A 20,327-nucleotide genomic window follows, 5' to 3' on the forward strand; every position below is an offset into this window, starting at 1 on the left:
TTATCTTGAAAAATGGTTCAGGAAGTATATGTGGACACAGGTGCCCTGTTCTTATACAACCTTGATTTTGCCCAGAGACCTATCCACAGTCAGGTGCCTCTGATGAAGCTGAGCTATATTCCAGGCCCAAGGTTGGGCTGAATGGTCTCAGGCTAACCCCATTTCCCCTGCCAGTGTTTGGTTTGAGTATAGGCGTGAGGCCTCAATTTGCCCAATGGAAGAAGTCTGCTAGAGGATTTCTAGGATCCGTTTCCTTTTTTCTAAGAAAGAGTTACAAGAAGAAATGGTTTATTTTTCTTACCCTCCCTGAATATTGTGAATTTGGGATGTGTTGCCTAGAAGTGCCACAGGACTCTTCTTGCTGTTAGCCTGAAGATGAAACCAGAGGATGTCCAGAGAAGACAGAGCTGTGATACAGAAAGAATCAAGATCCCTGAAAATAGTGTTGAGCTACATAATCCATCAATCCTGAAGTTCTTCTTCTCTGGACGTTCTGTTATATAGGACAAATTTCCATTGAATAGGAATTTCTATTACTTGTAGCTAAAAGTATCCTACATAATGCTTTAATAGTATCTTTATTTTTTTAGATTAGCATATATCTTTTTCTGTTGCCTCTGGGAAAATAGCATGTAAAATCTTCTTTTAAGACTTCCTGAAAAAAGAAAAAAGACTTCCTAAATCTTTACCCATGAATTACGATAGACATTAGATAACAAAATTCTAGCAGTTTCTATGAGGATAGCTGGACTCCTTAATCAATCAGCATCCTTTCAAAAACTATGAGCAATTCCAGAATACAGGGCAGATGATTAAACATGTTTTACTTCACGGGTAACTTATGGTCAAATTTCAAAGATTCAAAAATCACGATCTGTCAAGTGGAAGAATGAAAATTGAAAATCTGCTTCTTCGCTGATGCCTGACCGGGTCTGAGTACTGCTGGTAATGGAACAGGGAAAGGGGTTGATTATACACTGTCTGGAACATAATATCAGAAGTCCTACAAGTAAATGAAAGTCAAAGTGATGGTGTATTTTATTTAGTTTTTATTAACAAAGTTTTTTCCTATTTTTTGGCCAAGTTGTGCTATATGCAGGATCTTAGTTCCCCAACCAAAGATCGAATCTGTGCCCACTTCAGGGAAGCATGGTGTCTTAACTGCTGGATTGCCAAGGAAGTCCTGGTAATGGTGTATTTTAAATTGTGAAATTGTAATCAAAGCACTTAAGTATTCTATAGATTTTTTTTTTATCAAGTTCTTAGATAGTTATTTGTATAGTTACTTGTTTGCCTTCCCTGTTAGACTGCAAGCTCCTTGAGGGCAAGGGCCATATTTGTCTTGTTCTTCACTGCACCTCTGTCACCTCACACAATTGTTATTTCTCTTTTGTGATGAGAACATTTAAGACCTAGTCTTTTAGCAACTTTCAAATACATATATATTATATATATATAAAATACAGTATTGTTAACTATAATCACAATGATGTATGTTAGATCTCCAGATCTCATTTACCTTCTAACTACAAGTTTGTTAGACCTTTGACCAATAGGTCCTCAATTCCCCCTGCCCCCGCCCCAAGGTACTTATTTTTTTTACAAGCTGTTCCCTTCCCCTCTAAAGTTATTATCAGGACAGTTTCCCTCTTGGTGTAGTTATTACTATTATTTTGCTATCTGTTATACCTGTAACAGATGTGGATGAGGTTGGCCAACAGGTGTAGTCCAGCCTTGCAAGCCTATGATGAATGTGTCACTATTCCATTTTCCTCCTTTCTTTCTCTTCTTCTCTCTGTAAAGTCTTCCTGTCTCCTGCCCTTAGGTTTCTGTACAAGATCAGTAAATCTCTGGATTTCCAACTGAGCTACTGTATGGGGTGGTGGGGGATAAATTACTGACCCCCATCCATTTCCTAGATGCTTTGTGACCTTTGGTCAACTCACTTGATCCCTGGTCATTGACTGATGACTGGAAAGGTAAGAAAAATTCTGAAAGCTAATAATAATAAAGAGTGAAAAATATGAGCTCTTGTCTACTTTTAAAAAAAATTGAAGCATAATTGCTTTTACTATATTGTATTAGCTTATCTTGTACAACAAATTGAATCAGCTATATGTATACATATATCCCCTCCTTCTTGTGCCTCCCTTCCACCCCAACCCCCGTCCCAAGGGCTCTACTTTTTTTCAGCCCATTTATCTTTTCTTGGCAGCACCCTTATGTTGAGCTGATCTAATGGTCTATTCTCATCCTTCCTTTGACAGAGATCTTTTGCTCAATTTCCATTTTAGACTACTCCTGATTCTTTCCTCTAGGCTTCACCTAATCACTGAGCCCAACAGGTATTAAGTAGAGTCCCTTTGTGCAAAAGGCTCAAGGACAAGCTTTCCTTGACTATGTTCAGAGTCATTTTATTAGGCTTGGCATTAGTGTTAACTCTTAATATCCTGTTTGTCTCACTGAGTCTTCATTTATTATGTAGAATACAATGTACCTACTAGGATCTCCTCTGAGACATGCCTGCTTCATTAGTAGAGACAGATCAGTCAGAGATGTTTTTAGCCACATGACTGCTGATTGGACCTTTGGTAGAACTTTCCCTAAACCAGGCCAGTCAGATCCTCTCCCCCATGAGTGTGAACTGACCCCAGTGACCGCGAGTCACATTTCACCCAGTGAGTTAGAAATGGAGACTTATTATTGGGTAACTGTTAGCAGCAGCGATTGGCCACTCCTGAAACTCTGCCTAGCTCACTAATATCTTTGTGACCTGCTTTGTCAAGGCACTTTCAAGGTGGTCAAAAGTGCAAGTAAAAGATAGTAGCTGCAAATAGAGAAACAGGTAATTGACTCAAGAAGTTGATAGTGTGAATTGAAGGGAATGGGTAGATTGCAGAGATATAGAGATTGAAGAAGTGTTGAGATCTGGCCTAAGGACAGTGGTAAGTTGAAGACAGTGCTATTACTCTTCGGCTGGGGAACGTTTTCAATCAATATTGGAGTGGCTGGTCGCTGGACAGATTGGGCTCTCTGGGATTCTTGAGCTTTTTAAGTAATGGTTCCTCTTTTTTCACAAGCAGCCGTGTGAAAGCCGACTGTAGAACTTCATAAGAAGAGTGTATGATACATATGCACTATTTAAATTGTCTCAGTCCAGCTCCTTTGTCACCAAAACCTTGTATTTATAAAAACAGGTGTCTGAGTACAGGGTAGCTAAGAAACAGAAGGAAGCTAAATAGCCCACACTTTGTACTCACCATCAGTATAACCTCTTATGAGTAGTGGAACCCAGATTGAAACCTACATTTCCTAAATTCTAAAGGTCCCTGCTCTTAACCCTCCAGAGGAAAAGGAGGGTGTGTGTGTATGTGTGTGAATATTGGCTGTGTTAAACTCATCCAGGGATTCTGTGCCTGTAAAATGCCTGAACAATAAACTAAGGCAACGAAGGACTCCTTAGATCACAGGCTTCCTTTAGTCCTTTTTTTTTTTCCTTTAAGAAAGTTTACCAGCTTCTCATCATCAGATTGAGTGAAGAGTTATAGAAAAAGAAGGCGACCTGGGGCCGTGGTCCCCGATGACTCAGTTGGCAGCCAAGCAGGGCTGGCGCGGCTAATTACTAGACCTGAGTCAACCCGTCTGCCGGCAGGCGGTCAGGCGGAGTGGTTCGAGGTCCCGCGGCTGAAATGTGGGCGTACTGGCAACGCAGGGCAAGCACAGGGAAGGAAGCGGAGATCCCAGGCCGAGACGCCCAAGTGTAGGGAGGGCGGAACACGCCTCTCGGGGGTACACGGGGTCAGGCAGGCAGGGCTGGATCTCTAGCTCCCGCCCGCTCGGGTGCCGCGCGGCTCCTCCCACTCTCTCCCGCCTCCAGGCGGCCGGACCAACGGGCCGGGCGGGCGCGCGGGGCGGGGTAGGGCGGGGCGCGGCGGGGCGCGCGGCCTGCGCGCAGGTGCAGCCCGGCGCCCGGCCCGCCCGTTCCGCCGCCGCCGCCGACGTGCGTGCCGCTCGGCGGAGGGGCCGGGCCTGCGCTCTCTCCTCCTTCCTCCCCGCCTCCCGTTGCCGGTAGGACCCATCTCCCGCTGCCGCTGGGACCCCCGTGTCATCGCGCGCCCCGAGCACGGTGAGTTCCTCAGGGAGCCTGCGGGCGCGCCCCCGCCGCGTCTTCGATCCTCCGACCCGTTGCTCTGAGGCCGGCGTCGGGCCACGGCTGGGTGGCCGGCATGGGGCGAGGGCAGCCGGCGGCGTGGAGCGTGTGGATGAATGAGGCGTTGTTGGACTAGGCCGCGCCTCGTGAGAGCGGCCCACGCCTCACCCGGCACGTTCTGGGGAAAGCCTCCTACCGAGGCGGGGATGGCCAGTGGCCCCATCCAGAGGGGGAAGGTTTTTGGAGGGTCTCTGCTTTGGCTGGGCGGCCGGCCACCCCTCGGTAGGAGGCCAGGGGACTGGAGTCTCCTCTCATGTAAATGTGCTTCGGAGATCCGGGGTTTGGCTGGCAACTGGTGGGAGTTAAGATCCTAGAAGGGAGATTCCTTGGCCTCTGGGGTCAAGGATCAGAGGCTGGACTATCACTTTATGAGCGGGGCCTCAGCGTGGCCCGCGGAGGTTCCGCTGGAGCCAGAAGATAGGGACATAGTTCCCAGCTTATAAAACGTGAGGTTAGCAGTCCCCTTAAGTTCAGTTTGCAGTACTGAAGTGGGGTCAGTTCCGCGCGGAGAAACTTGGAGCCAGATTGTCAGGGACCCAGAAAGTTTCGACCTTTAAACAAAAAGGTTTAGTAAATCCATTTAGGACTAGGAATAATCAAAGGGTAGATTCCGGACGTTGCTTATGAGGTCTGAGGAGTCGTAGCAACAGTGCCAAAGGTGGAAGAAACTTGTTGGCAAGACCTTGATGTTGGCGAGTGTTCTTTCACGTGAAACGTGGTGTTTCTGTGCGAAATGGGAAAGAGTAGGTTCCAGATTAAGGGGGAATGGTTTGGTGGGAGGTGACTCGGTTGCTAGTGGTTCTAGAATGGATTTTCTTTGACACTCTTATCTGTACTCGTGCTTCCAAATGCTTTCATTCATGTAACCACACGTCCGGTTAAGAAAGTGTTTTGTGAGCAGTCTGAATGGAAGATTGGCACCTTGTTTTATTTTTTATTTCTGGTGCCACATATTTTTATTTTACTTACATATTTTAAATTTCGTTTTGGCTGTGCTGGGTCTTCCTTGCTGTTCTGGATTTTGTCTAGTTGTGGAGTACTTGCTTCTCATTGCGGTGGCTTCTCTCCTTGCAGAGCAGGGGCGCTAGGCAGTAGTTGGGACACGTGGGCTCGGTAGTTGCCATTCCTGGGCTCTAGAGCTCAGGCTCAATATTTGTGGCTCACAGACTTAGTTGGGCCTCACCATGTGGGATCTTCACAGATCAGGGATCGAACCTGTGTCTCCTGCATTGGCAGGCGGATTCTTTACCACCAAGCCAGCAGGGAATCCCTGGTGCCACATAGTTTTAGATCAGTTTTTCCAGTACTTCTCAGGGGTGACTGCTTTGACAACTATCATAATCAAATCTGTTAACAACTTTTCTGTTTATATTGTTGTTGAGAAATAAAGTAGGTCAGTTTTGAATTAATATATACAGTACATTTTATTCTTTATTATTCAATAATATATTTTGTGTGATGAAATGTGTTTTTGGTCAATGGGGATAGTAAAATGTTTTGTTCACGTGTATGTTTGTTTTGACATTTCAGATGCCCCCCAAAAAGGGAGGTGATGGAATTAAACCACCCCCAATCATTGGAAGATTTGGAACCTCCTTGAAAATTGGTATTGTTGGATTACCAAATGTTGGGTAGGTGAATATTGGCCTTTTCACATTTTCCTTTTGTAAATATTTCGGTCCTGTGGTACAAAGGGAAACTCTGAAGGTAATTGAAATTTAAATTGAAGAGGCCAGGAAACTGGAATATTACTATGTTACAAAGCAAGGTTTTCATTTAGATGTATCTTATTTTTGGTTTTCTACACAGATACTGTATTGAAACTTGAGTTAACTTACATTGTTTGTTTTGCTGAACTCAGAGGAAGAACCTGTGGGAGTTGAAACATCTAGTTGAGCCAGAACAGCCCTAGTTTGCCTCAAACACCGTTGGGAGACAGTGTTGAATTTATGTGGAATTAGAGTAGTTTAAATTAGATTTTCTCGCTGGTTGGCTATGTAGGATACCTAGTCTGGTTACCAAAGGCCATACAGTAGGATACTTTAGTAAATAGTTTTAAAACCCACATTATAAATTTGATTAGATTCTTGGGGAGATCAGGGATAAGATCACTGAATTTTTACTTGAAGAGAAGGTGATGAATTTGAACTTAATATTGGAAATTGTACGATAAAAGGGTATCTGTTATAAAGTGGTTAAATCTGAAAGTTGTGGGAATAAAATTTTGAGTTTTGTAATGTTTAAAATTAAAGTGAATCACTTATTGCGAGTGAGACAGTAATTAGGAAATATTTGTGGGTTTTTTTGGTATAAAGATGCACATGCAACTTGGATGTTCAAGGTCTATTTTTTCATTATTTGCCCTTCTATTTTAATACCTTTCACTAACCTTAAAATAAAAAAAAAGTCTCAGAAATGATTGGGGTGTACTAAGGAGTATCAGATCCAATATGTTAAGGATTTGTTAAGGTGACAGATGTTTTGGAATGTGAGCTAGGCTTAAGATTGGCAGGTGGGACAACCGTGTTCTTTGATGTATTCCTTGGAGCCCCTGTCATAGAGACTGCCTAGTGAATGTAGCATGGTGTGACCAAGTGAGGCAGTTCTGAAATTCTTGTAATGTAAAACGTGACAAGTGTGGCTGTCCTAATTTCAACTGGAGCTGGAGAGGTTTGCATTTTGAGGGGGTTTCCTGCTGTGATATAGGCTGCTTGCAAAGTAAGACTAAACAGAGAGTGGGAATATAAGCAAAACAAATAATTAAGCAAAGTACTGTAGGGGTGCTGTCAATAAACTTGAAAGCAAGATATGATCATTATGTATGTTGTGAGCTTTATTCCATTTAGTAAGCAAGACATAGTTTTTAGATATTAACATACTTCTCTTATTCTAGACTCATTGCAGTCAGTGCAGCTTGATGTTAGTGGAAACACTTTAAATGGGCTGTCTTAAACTTCTTCCTTTTATTTTATTTTTGGCTGCATTGCATGGCATGTGGGATCTTAGTTTGGTGACCAGGGATTGAACCCATACCCCATGAAGTGGAAGCACATAGAGTCTTAACCAACTGGACTGCCAGGGAAATTGTAAAATGGTCCATCTTAAAAAGTATTTCCTATATGAGTTTTTTAGCATAGAGCATAATGTCAGTATATATGAGAATAACCTAAAATATTTTTTAAAATGTGTTATTTATGCTTTTAAATTAAATACTTCTCCAGTTTTGTTGACATATACTTCATAACAGTAAATTCACTCATTTTAATAATGCACAGTTTGATGAGATTTGGCAATTGTGTTTGGCTATGAACACTTCTTTTTATAGAATGATCTTACATTGCCTAACTGTATCAGTTAGGGTTCTTCGTAAGCAGCACAAATTCTTGTTGTTTTAAGCAAGAAAAAGACACTGGAAGAAAAGCATTGAAGAGCAAGCTGAATGGCCAAGCCTCAGTAGGGACAGGAGCTTGGATAGCCTGGCGGAGGTGGGTCCGCATGGAGCCCAGCCATATGAACCTCTGGGTATGGACCAGAGGTATGGTCCTCTGGGTGTTTCTCATCACCTGCTGCCTCTCCAGAGGAATGCCGGTTCCTGTGTAGGGAAATCTGACTGAACATGTGTTCCTCTAGATAGGCTCACAAGAAATGGACTGGGGAGAGGGGACAGTTAAAAAATAAGAACCTTTAGTACAGAAACCGATGGAGGAGGGCATGGCAACCCACTCCAGTATTCTTGCCTGGAGAAGCTCCATGGACAGAGGAGCCTGGTGGGCTACAGTCCATGGGGCTGCAAAGAGTCGGACATGACTGAGCGCCTAAGCACAGCACAGAAACCATCTGAAGAATCTCTTGGTTTTTAGAGAACTGGATGAATAAAAAGGTTTGCTTTTTAGTAGCCATAAGGCTGATTACCTAAAAACATCGAGGTAATATTTATAGCTAACAATAGCTGATACTTATTTGAACACTTATTTGCTATATGCCTATCATTGGGCATGTTATATGTGTTATCTAATTTAATCAATGTTTGATGTCCCTGCCCTCTTCCCATTATACTTTGAATTCCATGAAGGCAAGGATAGCTTTGTTCTGTTCATTGTTATTATTTCTAGCACTTAGACTGGTGTTCGGAGAAGGCAATGGCACCCTACTCTGGTACTTTTGCCTGGAAAATCCCATGGACAGAGGAGCCTGGTAGGTGCAGTCCATGGGGTCGCTGAGAGTCGGGCACGACTGAGCGACTTCACTTTCACGCATTGGAGAAGGAAATGGCAACCCACTCCAGTGTTTTTGCCTGGAGAATCCCAGGGACGGGGGAGCCTGGAAGGCTGCAGTCCATGGGGTCGCTGAGGGTCGGACACGACTGAGTGACTTCACTTTCACTTTTTGCTTTCATGCATTGGAGAAGGAAATGGCAGCCCACTCCAGTGTTCTTGCCTGGAGAATCCCGGGCACGGGCTGCCGTCTGTGGGGTCACACAGAGTCAGACTCGACTGAAGCGACTTAGCAGCAGCAGCAGCAGTGTTAGGAACTTAGTGACAGTGACAAAGAAAGTGAAAGTTAGTCACACAGTTGTGTGTGACTCTGTGATCCCATGGGATGTAGCCTGCCAGACTTCTCTGTCCATGGAGTTCTCCAGGCAAGAGTCTGGAGTGGGTTACCATTTCCTTCGCCAGATCGTCTTCCCGACCCAGGGATCGAACCTGCAATCTGCATTGCAGGCAGATTCTTTACTAACTGAGCTACTAGGGAAGCCTAGGAACTTAGTAGGCAGTCAGTAATTATTTGTGAATGGGATAGTTCTTCTGCCCTTGATGCCATGTGTAGGTTTAGTGATAAGGGGACATGTTTTGGTGGCCACTTTTAATGAAGAGAAGTAGAAAGAATACTAAAACAAAAATATGGAAATTTAATTTCCAGGTTTGTTCTGCTTTTTCTTACCTGAATGACCCTTTATAAATTAGCTCTTCTTGGGCAAGTATATCATTGTAGGTGTAAGGCTTGGAGGATGTTAGGGGACACTACTGATACTTTTTTTTTAAAGTTTTTTGCTTGTTTGTTTGTATGTTTTGTTTTTAGGCTCACAGCGGCTTTGAGGGAAGGACACAGAGATTTCCCATACACCTCCTGCCCATATATGTGCATGTCCTTCCCCTCTTAGCAACATCCCATACCAGAGTGGTACATTTGTTACCATTGATGAACCTCACTGACACATCACCCAACGTCCATAATTTACTGTAGGGTACACTCTTGGTACTTTACCTTTTATGGATTTAGACAAATGTATAAAGACCTTTGTCCACCATTATAGTATCTCACAGAGTTGTTTCACTACCCTGAAAATCCTCTGTGCTCTGCCTATTTATGAACTCTCCTCAACCACTAGTCTTTTCGCTGTTTACATACTTTGGTCTTTTTAGAATGAAATTGGAATCGTGCAGTATGTAGCCTTTTCAGATTGCCTTCTTTTACTTAGTAATATGCATTTGTTTCTTCTATGTCTTTTCCTGGCTTAAATAGCTCATTTCATTTTAGCACTGAATAGTATTTCATTGTCTGGATGTACCATAGTTTTTTTTATCCATTTACTGACTTAAGGACATCTTGGTTGCTTCTAAATTTCGGCAGTTGTGAATAAAACTACTTGTTGTAAACATCCATCTGTAGGTTTTTGTGTGGACATTAATTTCCAACTCATTTGGACCAAGGAATATGATTGCTGGATTGTATGGCAGGAGTATGTTTTTAGTTTTATAAGAAGCTTCTGAAGTGGCTGTATCGTTTTATATTTTCACCAGCAATGAGTGAGAGTTCCTTTAGCTCCATATCCTTGCCAGCATTTGGTGCTGTCAGTGTTCTGGATTTGGGCCATTCTAATAGGTGTAGTGGTATTCCATTGTTTTAATTTGCATTTCCTTGATGACATTGTGAAGTATCTTTTCTTATACTTATTTGCCATCTGAATATCTTCTATGGTGAGATGTATGTCAAGGTCTTGGCCCATTTTTTAATTAGTTTGTTTTCTTATTGCTGAGTTTTAAGAGTTCTTTGTATATTTTGGATAATTGTGCTTTATCACGGAGAAGGCAATGGCACCCCACTGCAGTATTCTTGCCTGGAAATCCCATGGACAGAGGAGCCTGGTAGGCTGCAGTCCATGGGGTCGGAAAGACTCGGACACGGCTGAGCGACTTCACCTTCACTTTCCTGCATTGGAGAAGGAAATGGCAACCCACTCCAGTGTTCTTGCCTGGAGAATCCCAGGGACAGGGGAGCCTGGAAGGCTGCAGTCCATGGGGTCGCTGAGGGTTGGACACGACTGAGCGACTTCACTTTCACTTTTCACTTTCATGCCTTGGAGAAGGAAATGGCAACCCACTCCAGTGTTCTTGCCTGGAGAATCCCAGGGACGGGGGAGCCTGGTGGGCTGCCGTCTGTGGGGTCGCACAGAGTCGGACACGACTGAAGCGACTTAGCAGCAGCAGCAGCAGTGCTTTATCGAATATGTGTTTTGCAAGTATTTTCTTCCAGTTTGTGGCTTGTCTTATTCTCTTGACGTGTTTGCAGAGCAGAAATTTTTCATTTTAAATAAGTTTACCTTTTTATTGGGCTTCTCATGTGGTGCAATGGTAAAGAATCTGCCTGCCAGTGAAGGAGACACGTGTTCAATCCCTGGGTTGGGACGATCCCCTGGAGAAGGAAATGGCAACCCACTCCAACATTCTTGCCCAGGAAATCCCATGGATAAAGGAACCTGGCAAGCTATAGTCCATGGGGTTGCAAACCTTACTATTTCTTTCATGGATCATGCCTTTGGTATTGTACTGAAAAGTCATTGCCATACCCTAAGTCATCTGAGTTTTTCCCTATCTTCTAGGAGTTTTGGGCTTCCCTTGTGGCTCAGCTGGTAAATAATCCGCCTGCAATGTCGGAGACCTGGGTTTGATCCCTGGATTGGGAAGATCCCCTGGAGAAGGGAAAGGCTACCCACTCCAGTGTTCTGGCCTGGAGAATTCCATGGACTATAGAGTCCATGGAGTCGCAAAGAATTGGAAGCGACTGAGCAACTTCACTTCACTTCTTCTAGGAGTTTTTTAGTTTTGCATTTACATTTAGGTCTGTGATCCATTTGAGTTAATTTTTGTGAATGGTGTAATGTCTGTATCTAGATTCTTTTTTTTTTTGGCATATGGATGTCCAGTTGTTCCAGCACCGTTTGTTGAAAAGACTGTCCTTGCTCCATTATATTGTCTTTGCTTGAGGAACTACAATTTGATATTCTGTCATGGGACAGCTCTTCTTGCTGCTGTCACTGCATGAGATGCAGTTAGTTTCAGTTGCAGGTGTCAGAACCCCCCCCCCAAAACTATGGCCTAAACAGAAATTTCTTTTTTATGTAAAGTAAATTTAGTAGTCATGGGTTGGTATGTTGACTTCGCTTTATGAAGTCTTAGAAACCCCAGCTCCTTGCACTTTGTGCCTTGGCAGTCCTAAGGGAGCGGCCTGTCGTTCTCATCATACGAAGTGTTGTGAATTCCAGACAGCTGGTTATCCAGAAGGTCAAAGGGCCAAATGACTTGCCCTGCAGTCTATTATGGATTTTTTTTCCTGTAAGCTGCCACACTGTACATTCTTTTGTCCAGATTTAGTCATAAGAATTTTTCAGGGAAGGCTAGGAAATGTAGTCTTTATTTTGATGGACAGATGATTGGTTAAAAAATCTGTTACTGTGAAAGGAGGAGAGAATGAGAATTGGGGGACCACTGTACACTCTGTTCCAGCAGTCACAGCTGCCTTAGGGGACTATTTGTCTTGCTTAGTTGATACTTCTGGGAATGTCCTTTGGTTGTTCCTACAACTTGATGTTTTCCAATTCGCCAGAGACCAACTACAAAGTCTTTCAAAGCTAGGTACTGTTGTTGAGGAAAACACTGTAGGAAATGCTTTAAAAAAAATTGCAGGATAATTATGTTCAGTGTTTTAGTTATCTAGTTTTATGTAACAAACCATTCCAAAAGCTTGTGGTTTAAGACAATGACTGTTTATTATTTCTCCTGGTTCTGTAGCTTAGTTGGGAGAGTTTGCTACTGGTCTCACTTCAGATCCTATATATCCTATATGTGCCTGCATTCAGCTGGTGGCCAGTCAGGATTGGAGGGTTCAAGTGGCCATACTGGCAGGGCTGGGGCCTTATCAGGCTTGGCTGGAAGTCTGGGTCATTTCTGCCCTCCTTTACTTGGCTTCTGTCTCTCCAGGTTATCTCCAAACTTTTTTATAGCATGGTGGCTAGCTCCCAAGAGAGAGAAGATGTGACGGTGGTACAACATGCTTCCACCTATTTCTTTTAGTTAAAACAAGTCATGACACCAGCCCAGAGACAAGGAGGGAAGGGAAATAGACCAGTTTCTTGGTGGGAGGAGTGGCAAAAAATGTGTGGCCATCTTTAATCTGCTGCATTCTATTATTTCTCCAGTATAGTTTTGTATGACACCCATTTGTTTCCTGGAGAGGTCTTTCTGGCTGATTCTCAGCTTCTTGTTCTTACTGAAGAAGCACCATTCCTTTTTTTAAAAAATACATTTTGTCTCTTGTTTATCTATTGGCTACTCTGGGTCTTTGTTGCTGGGCATGGGCTTTCGCTAGTTGCGGCCGGCTGGGGCTACTCCAGCTGCAGTGTGCGGGCTTCTCTGCGGTGGTTTCTCTCGTTGCCGAGCGCGGGCTCTAAGGCCTGTGGCCTTCGGTAGGTTGCAGAGAGTGGGTTCAGTAGTTGTGGCTCACGGGCTTATTAGTTGCCCCCAAGGCATGTGGGATCTTCTCAGACCAGGGATTGAACCAGTGTCCCCTGCATTGCAACGCAGATTCTTCACCACAGGACCACAAGGGAAGCCTGAGGCTCTATTCTTGATTGCTTCAAGAAGCTCACTGGCGGAAGATTATTCTCTCAGTGTTCAATTTATAACTTGCTCTTTATGCATATATTTATTTTTCATGCTGGCCAGATTTTTTCCCAGTATTTGATTGTTAAAAATTTCGTATCCAGAAAAGCCACTAACTTCATACGGAGTAGTGTTTTATTATATATACATTATATATAAGAAATAACCAATTATGTGTATTCTATCCTTGGAATAGATTATATTTTTCATTTATAGTTATAAATTCTTGACAGTATCTTCCACTTATGACTTAATTGTTTCTGCAGATTGCTTGCATGAACTAGTTTGAAACTGATTTGGAAATGAAGGTACAGGGAAATCACAAATTGTGTACTTTAACTTTTTTTTTAGGTCATTTAAGGCCTTTTAAAAATGTTTGGTTTTGACAAAGACTATAGCAAAATGCAGTAGTGATCTGAAAGCTGGTGCTCACGTTTTGTCTGTAACTTCTCGGCCCTGTTTGTAACTCTCCACCTTTCTTACTCTTCTGCAGTCTTTTGTGCTTGCTACACTTCCGCTGTTTGCTCTCTTAATAGTAGATTTCTGTCCTTGGCTGTCTTCTCTCTCATCCTTTCTCCCTGGTTAGTCTCATCCTCTCCTGATTTTAATCATCTGTTGGCTTCTCTTTTCTATAGTCCTGCTGTTATATTCCCTCTCTTGTATAGTAATACTGCTTTCCGCCCAGATACTTGAGAGATTTATCTTTGCATCCTTTCTCCTCAGCTGTATTTTTCTGTAGGGTACCAAACCTGGTACCCGAGTGTCTCTCTGATCTGTTTTTTTCACATCTTCATTGCCACTGATTTCTTACTTGAACTATTCCAGAGGCTTCTTAAGTGGGCTTTTTGTCAGAGCATTATCTATAGTGAATCTTTTGTTTTGTTTTGCCCAAGTGATTTTTTTTGTTTGTTTTTTACATTGAGGTATAACATATACAATAAAACATGAAAACTTTAAATGTACATATCAGATTTTTACGTTTTAATTCACCCATGTAACCAGTACCCACGTCAAGATCTAGAACAAATCCGGTGCCAGAAGACTTGCCCGTGCCCCTTCTCAGTCGGTACTGTCTTTCCTGCCACATTCCAGCTTATATCACTGCATTGGTTAGTTTGCCTGATGGAGATGGAGTCACACATTATGCACTCAGACACTTTTTATACATCAACGTTATGCCTGAGAAAATATACAGGATGTTTACCCAGGTTGCTGTGATGGGCACTTGGGTAGTTTCCAGTTTTTGCCTGTTAATGGATTGAGGTGATTTGAACTTTCATGTACATGTCTTTTGGTGAGTGGATCTAAGCACTCGTTTCTGTTGGGTGAATGGATGCACTTACCCACTTACCCTGCCTCTTCTCCAAACTTCCCACCCCTACTAGTTAAATAGCTTTAAGTAGATACTGCCACATAGTTTTCCAAATTATTTATTATTATTCTTATAGTGCTGGTGTTGTAGAATTTCTAATTGTTCTGCATCCTCACTGGCACTTGGTATTACCATTCGTTTTCATTTTGGTCATACTCCGTGTATCATCTCACGATTGTTTTGCATCTCTCTGATAGCTAATGATTTTGAGCCTTTTTAAAAATGTTTATTGGTCTTCTTCTGTGAAGGATTTTTTTTTTCTTTTTTGTAATGATTAGGTGTTGTTTATTCTGGATATGGATTCCTTGTTGGATATATATTAGAACTACCTCTTCCCAGTCTGTGTGACTCTGCTTAAGGTTAAATAAAAACTGTTTTTTTCAAGAAGTTTCACAATTTAAAAATTTTACGCTTGCAAAACCAGTTAAAAAAAAATCCTATATGAGGTCTGTTTACATTCCCCAACTGTTAACACAGTATGGTTATAAAAATTAGGAAATCAGCATTGATTTACCAGTTTTCTTACTAATACTCATTTTCTGGTGCAGGATCTAGTCCAGGGTTACATATATGTTGCATTTAACCCTTGCTGTGTCCTTAGTTTCCTTTAATCTGAAACAGTTTATCACTTTGTTTCTTTATGTCCTTGACACTTTTGGGGAGTGGTGGCCATTTACCTTAGGCCCTTAAACCTGATGTTTATCTAATATTTCCGGTGGTAAAATTCATACTTTTGGATGCAGAATTGACATATGCTTCTAAGTACATTACATCCGGAAGCATAGGACCTTGGTTTGTCCTAATGCTACTGCCAAGTCGCTTCAGTCGTGTCCGACTCGGTGCGACCCCATAGACAGCAGCCCACCAGGCTCCCCCGTCCCTGGGATTCTCCAGGCAAGAACGCTGGAGTGGGTTGCCATTTCCTTTTCCAGTCCTAATGCTAGTGATGTTAATTAACTTTGATCAGTTATCTAGGAGATGTCTGACAGATTTCTTCACTGAAAGGTTTTCTGTATTTCCCATTACAATTAATAAATATATGTTGTAGGAAGATCCTTTGAAATTATGTAAATATTGTGTTTCTCATACTTTTGCCTCCCAGTTATGGCATGTATTAATGATTCTTGTTTGAAATAGTTATTATTGTGGTGTTTACCAAATGGTGATTTAAACATTTCTGTTGTTCCTTGTATATTTATATATTTATAGAAGGAACAATGGAAATTCGGTTGTATAGAATTCTGTTGTAAAGAAGAGCCTCCCCTTCTTCTGTTACTTATAATTTGTTTGTATCAGGATCAGCTTTTACTTTGTTGTTTATAATGGGTTACTGTTGTTACATTGTGTCACTCAAACTGCCCATAGATGGCCTTCAGGAGCCTTACTGTTCACAAGTATACCTTTTGATGTGTCCTCTATTTTTTTAGTATTTTCTACTTTCTGACTCCAGAAAGTAGAAAATTGTGTATATTGTGTTCTCGACTTATTTGTACTTTCTCTGCTCCAGCTTTGGAATAAACAAATTTATGTGTGACATATGTTTTCACTGCTCTTGAGTGTATACTTAAGAGTGGAATTTCTAGGTTGTGTGTGACTGTGTATTTATTTGAGGAACTGCCAGACTATTTTCCAAAGCGAGCATGTAAGTCTGTATTCCTATCAGCAACGTATTTAGGGCCTACTTTCTTCACATTCTCACCAATGCTTGTTATTACCTTTATTAAGCATTTTTAAATTTTAAGGTATAGTTGATGGCAACCCACTCCAGTACTTCTGCCTGGAAAATTCCATGGATGGAGGATCCTGGTAGGCTACAGTCCATGAGATCGCAGAGTCAGACACGACTGAGTGACTTCATTTCACTTGATTTACAATATTAATTTAAGCTGTGTATCATAGTGATTCAAAATTTTTGTAGATTATACTTCATTTACAGTTATTATAAAATATTGGCTCTATCCCTTGTGCTGAATACTATATCCTTATGGCTTATTTATGCATAGTAGTTTGTATATACCTTACTCCCCTGCCCTTGTCTTGCTGCTACCCCTTTTCCCTATCCCCACTGATAACCACTGTTTTGTTCTCTGTATCTTCATTTCAGTTTCATTTCACTTCAGATATTTATACAATTGTTATGTCTGATAGTTTTCATATTTTTTTGCATTCCTCATTATCTTCATCTGTGAGTTTGTTTCTTTTTTGTTACATTCACTGGTTTGTTTTGTTTTTTAGACTCCATATATAAATGATAACATAGTATTTAGTATTTATCTTTTCTCTGCCTGACTTATTTCACTAAGCATAATACCCTCCAGGGCCATCTGTATTGTAAATGGCAAAAATTTTCTTTTTTCCTTTCTCTTTCTCTCTCTTCCTTCCCCCCTCCCTTTCCTTTTTATGGCTGAGTCGTATTCCTGTGTGTGTGTGTGTGTGTGTGTGTGACATCATCTTTATCCCTTTATCTGTTGGTGGACACAGTGTGCTTCCATATCTTGGCTGTTGTAAATAATGGTGCTTTGAACATTGAGGTGCATGTATCTTTTTGAATTGGAGTTTTCGTTTTCTTTGGGTATGTACACAAGGAGTGGAATTGCTGGATCATATGGTAGTTAATAGTTTTTTTTTTTAAATACTTTATTTATTTATTTGGCTGTGTCAGGTCTTGGTTGCCGCCCGTAGGATTTTCATTGTCATTCGAGATCTTTCACTGTGGTGCACAGGCTCTCTGGCTGTGGTGCGCTGGCTGCTGAGTGCACAGGCTCGATAGTTGCAGCACGTGGACTTCGTTACTCTGTGGCATGTGGGATCATAGTTCCCCAGCCAGGGATCGAACCCAGGTCCCCTGCTTCACAAGGCAGATTCTTAACCACTGGACTACCAGGAAAGTCCCTAGTTTTAGTTTTTTGAGGAACCTCCATGCTGTTTTCCACAGTAGTTACACCTCCCACCAACAGTGTACAAGGGTTCTTTTTTCTTCATATCTTAGTTTCAGCATTTGTTATTTGTGGTATCGTTGATTGTTACCATTTTTTGATTATAGACAAACCATGAAGTGGCATCTCATTGTGGTTTTGAATTGCATTTCCTTGATTCCTATTAATGTTGAGCATCTTTTCATGTGCTTATTATGCCTTCATTTTGGAAAGATTTTTGTTTTGGCAATTCTAGGAACAGTTTTTCTTTGAGCACATTGAAGGTATCTTCCATTTTCTTCAGCTTTCTAATGAGAAGTCTATTGTCATTATCATCATGGTTTTTCTGTACATAATGTGTTTTGTCCCCCTATAGTTTTCTTTAAAATTTTCTTTTTATATACTAGTTTTCAGAAATTTGATTTTCATATGCATTGTTATGGTTTTTCTTATGCCTCTTTTGCTTGGGATATGTTGAGATTTTTAGGTTTGTGAGTTTATGATTTTCATTAAATTTGTAAAATATTTGGCTAGTATTTCTTCAAATGCTTTTCCCTCCCCTTCTCCCTGTTTCTTTTCTTCTCCTTCTGTGATTCTTATTATATGTGAGTTAATCCTCTAATTAGTATTCTGCTGAAGCTGTGGTTATTTTTTTTGTCCAATTTCCCCCTCTGTGCTTCACTTGATGGTTTCTCTTGCTCTGTCTTCATCCTCACTGATCTTTTCTGCAGTGTCTATTGGGCAGTTAGTTACATCCAGTGGCTATCATTTCAGTTTCATTTTTTTAGATATTATGTTTTTTATACCATAGCCCTGCCTGGGTAGTTTTTAATTTAATTCCTCATTGTCTTCATATTTACCTTCATATCCTTCAGAAAAATTTAAAAATATCTATAACATTTATCTTAAGGTCCTCATCTGCTAATACCATCATCTCTATCATTACTGGGTTTGTTTACGTTTGTTGACTTTTATCTTGATTTTTATGTTTTATTTTCCTGCTTCTTTGCATTCCTCTTACTTTTTATTGGATTCTAGATGCTGGATTTTATGTTGCTTGCTGAAAGTTATAGTAGTCCTTTAATGAGTGTTGGACTTTGTTCTCACATTTGGTTTTTTATTTTTTTGAGACTTTTTATTATATTTTCTTAAGATAGGTTCATAATATTTTTTTGCTGTGGTGCTACTTTAGCTCTTATACTAAGATGTGGCTTTGAGGACTCTACCCAAGTTCCCTTGCATTATTATATCTCTGTATGTTCCAGCTGGTAGGGATGTGAACTATTCTAAGCTCTGTGTGAACTTGAGAATTGTTCACTGTGCTGCTCTTGGGTATTTTTTCCCCTGGCCTGTGGACACTGACCTTACTCGTGTACAGTGTTACGCAGCCTTATTCTTGAAGATACCTTCTGCTGATCTCCAGAGCCCTGTCTGTGCAGCTGCTTCCTTTTAGTACACTGTCCTATAAATTCTAGCTGCTTTGGCTTTCTCAAAACTCTCATCTCAGTCTCTTTAACTTGGCACGACTGCCAGCTTCCTTTGGTTCCCCCTTCCTGTGCTGTGGCTTTGAAACCACCTTTAGGCAGTAAGCTAGGGCAGTTTCAGAGCTTAGTTCATTTGTTGTTCTTGCAGGGAACACTTCCTGTGCGGTATATTGTCCACTGTTTGAAAACTGTTATTTCATATGTTTTGTCTGATTTGCTAGTTGATTGTGGCAGGAGAGCAGTTCTATGAATAGAAGGGGAAGCAAAATTCCCCAATTTAAATGATCTTAACTCTTATTATTTCTGTCAGTATTCCAGGGTACCTGCTCGTCTGCGGAAATTTGAGACTGGGAATTATTTGCTTTCTTTTTTAATATGTTTAGAATAATCTTTTGGACAACAGATGTGCTCTCCTACTCACTTTTTCCTGTTATCAACAGTAATTTATGCCTTAAAAGTACTTCCTAATCTACTTTCTTTTAAGTCTTTTGATTTTCATAGGTTCTTTTTCAAAATTCTGGTCATTGTTGCTGTATCTTCACATAATTCAGATAGATTTTTTTCTTAATTATTTACTATTAACTATAGACTTTATTTGGATTTCACCAGTTTTCCCACTGATGTACTTTTTCTTTTCTAGTATAGGTCTTTTAAAGGTCACAAAAATTTTCATTTACTTTTGAAAAGTGCCAATCAGGTATTTTGTATAATGACCCTCAATTCCATTTTCATGTTTTGTCATGCTGTAATCTTTTTCTTTGTTCATTTCTCTGTCAGTAGACATTAGGGTTCCTTCCACCTTTTGGTTATTGTGAATAATGCTGCAGTGAACATGAGTCTGTAAATATCGCTTTGCTGCTGCTGCTGGTAAATTGCTTCAGTCGTGTCCGACTCTGTGCGACCTCATAGATGGCAGCCCACCAGGCTCCCCCGTCCCTGGGATACTCCAGGCAAGAACACTGGAGTGGGTTGCCATTTCCTTCTCCAGTGCATGAAAGTGAAAAGTGAAAGTGAAGTCGCTCAGTCATATCCAACTGTTTGCGACCCCATGGACTGCAGCCCACCAGGCTCCTCCGTCCATGGGATTTTCCGGGCAAGAGTACTGGAGTGGGGTGCCATTGCCTCCTCCCAAATATCACTTTAGATCCTGCTTATAATTATTCAGGGTAAATACCCTGAAGTGAAGTTGTTGGGTCACATGGTAATTTTATTTTTTAATTTTTTTGAGGAATCTGCATACTGGTGTCCAAAGCAGTTGTGCCATTTTACATTCTACCAGGACTGTGCCAGTTTCTCTATATCTTGGCCAACGCTTACTGTTTTCTTTTTTTTTTGGCTGCACTGGGGCTTTGTTGGTACTCGTGGGCCTTCTCTAGTTGCAGCGAGCTGAGGCTGCTCTTTAGTTGC

General features: G+C 41.3%; 1 protein-coding gene across 1 annotated transcript in view; it reads left to right on the forward strand.

Annotated features, from left to right (window-relative positions):
* The first annotated feature begins 3,963 nt into the window (after positions 1–3,963).
* Positions 3,964–20,327, forward strand: part of OLA1 (Obg like ATPase 1) — a 163,933-nt gene continuing 147,569 nt past the window's right edge. The window contains exons 1-2 of the mRNA XM_055572192.1: positions 3,964–4,126; positions 5,741–5,841. Coding sequence (XP_055428167.1) covers positions 5,741–5,841 — 101 coding nt within the window. The 5' untranslated portion in view covers positions 3,964–4,126. The remainder of the gene's footprint in view (positions 4,127–5,740; positions 5,842–20,327) is intronic.

Source organism: Bubalus kerabau, chromosome 3 (assembly GCF_029407905.1).
Source record: "Bubalus kerabau isolate K-KA32 ecotype Philippines breed swamp buffalo chromosome 3, PCC_UOA_SB_1v2, whole genome shotgun sequence".
Classification (NCBI taxonomy): domain Eukaryota; kingdom Metazoa; phylum Chordata; class Mammalia; order Artiodactyla; family Bovidae; genus Bubalus; species Bubalus kerabau.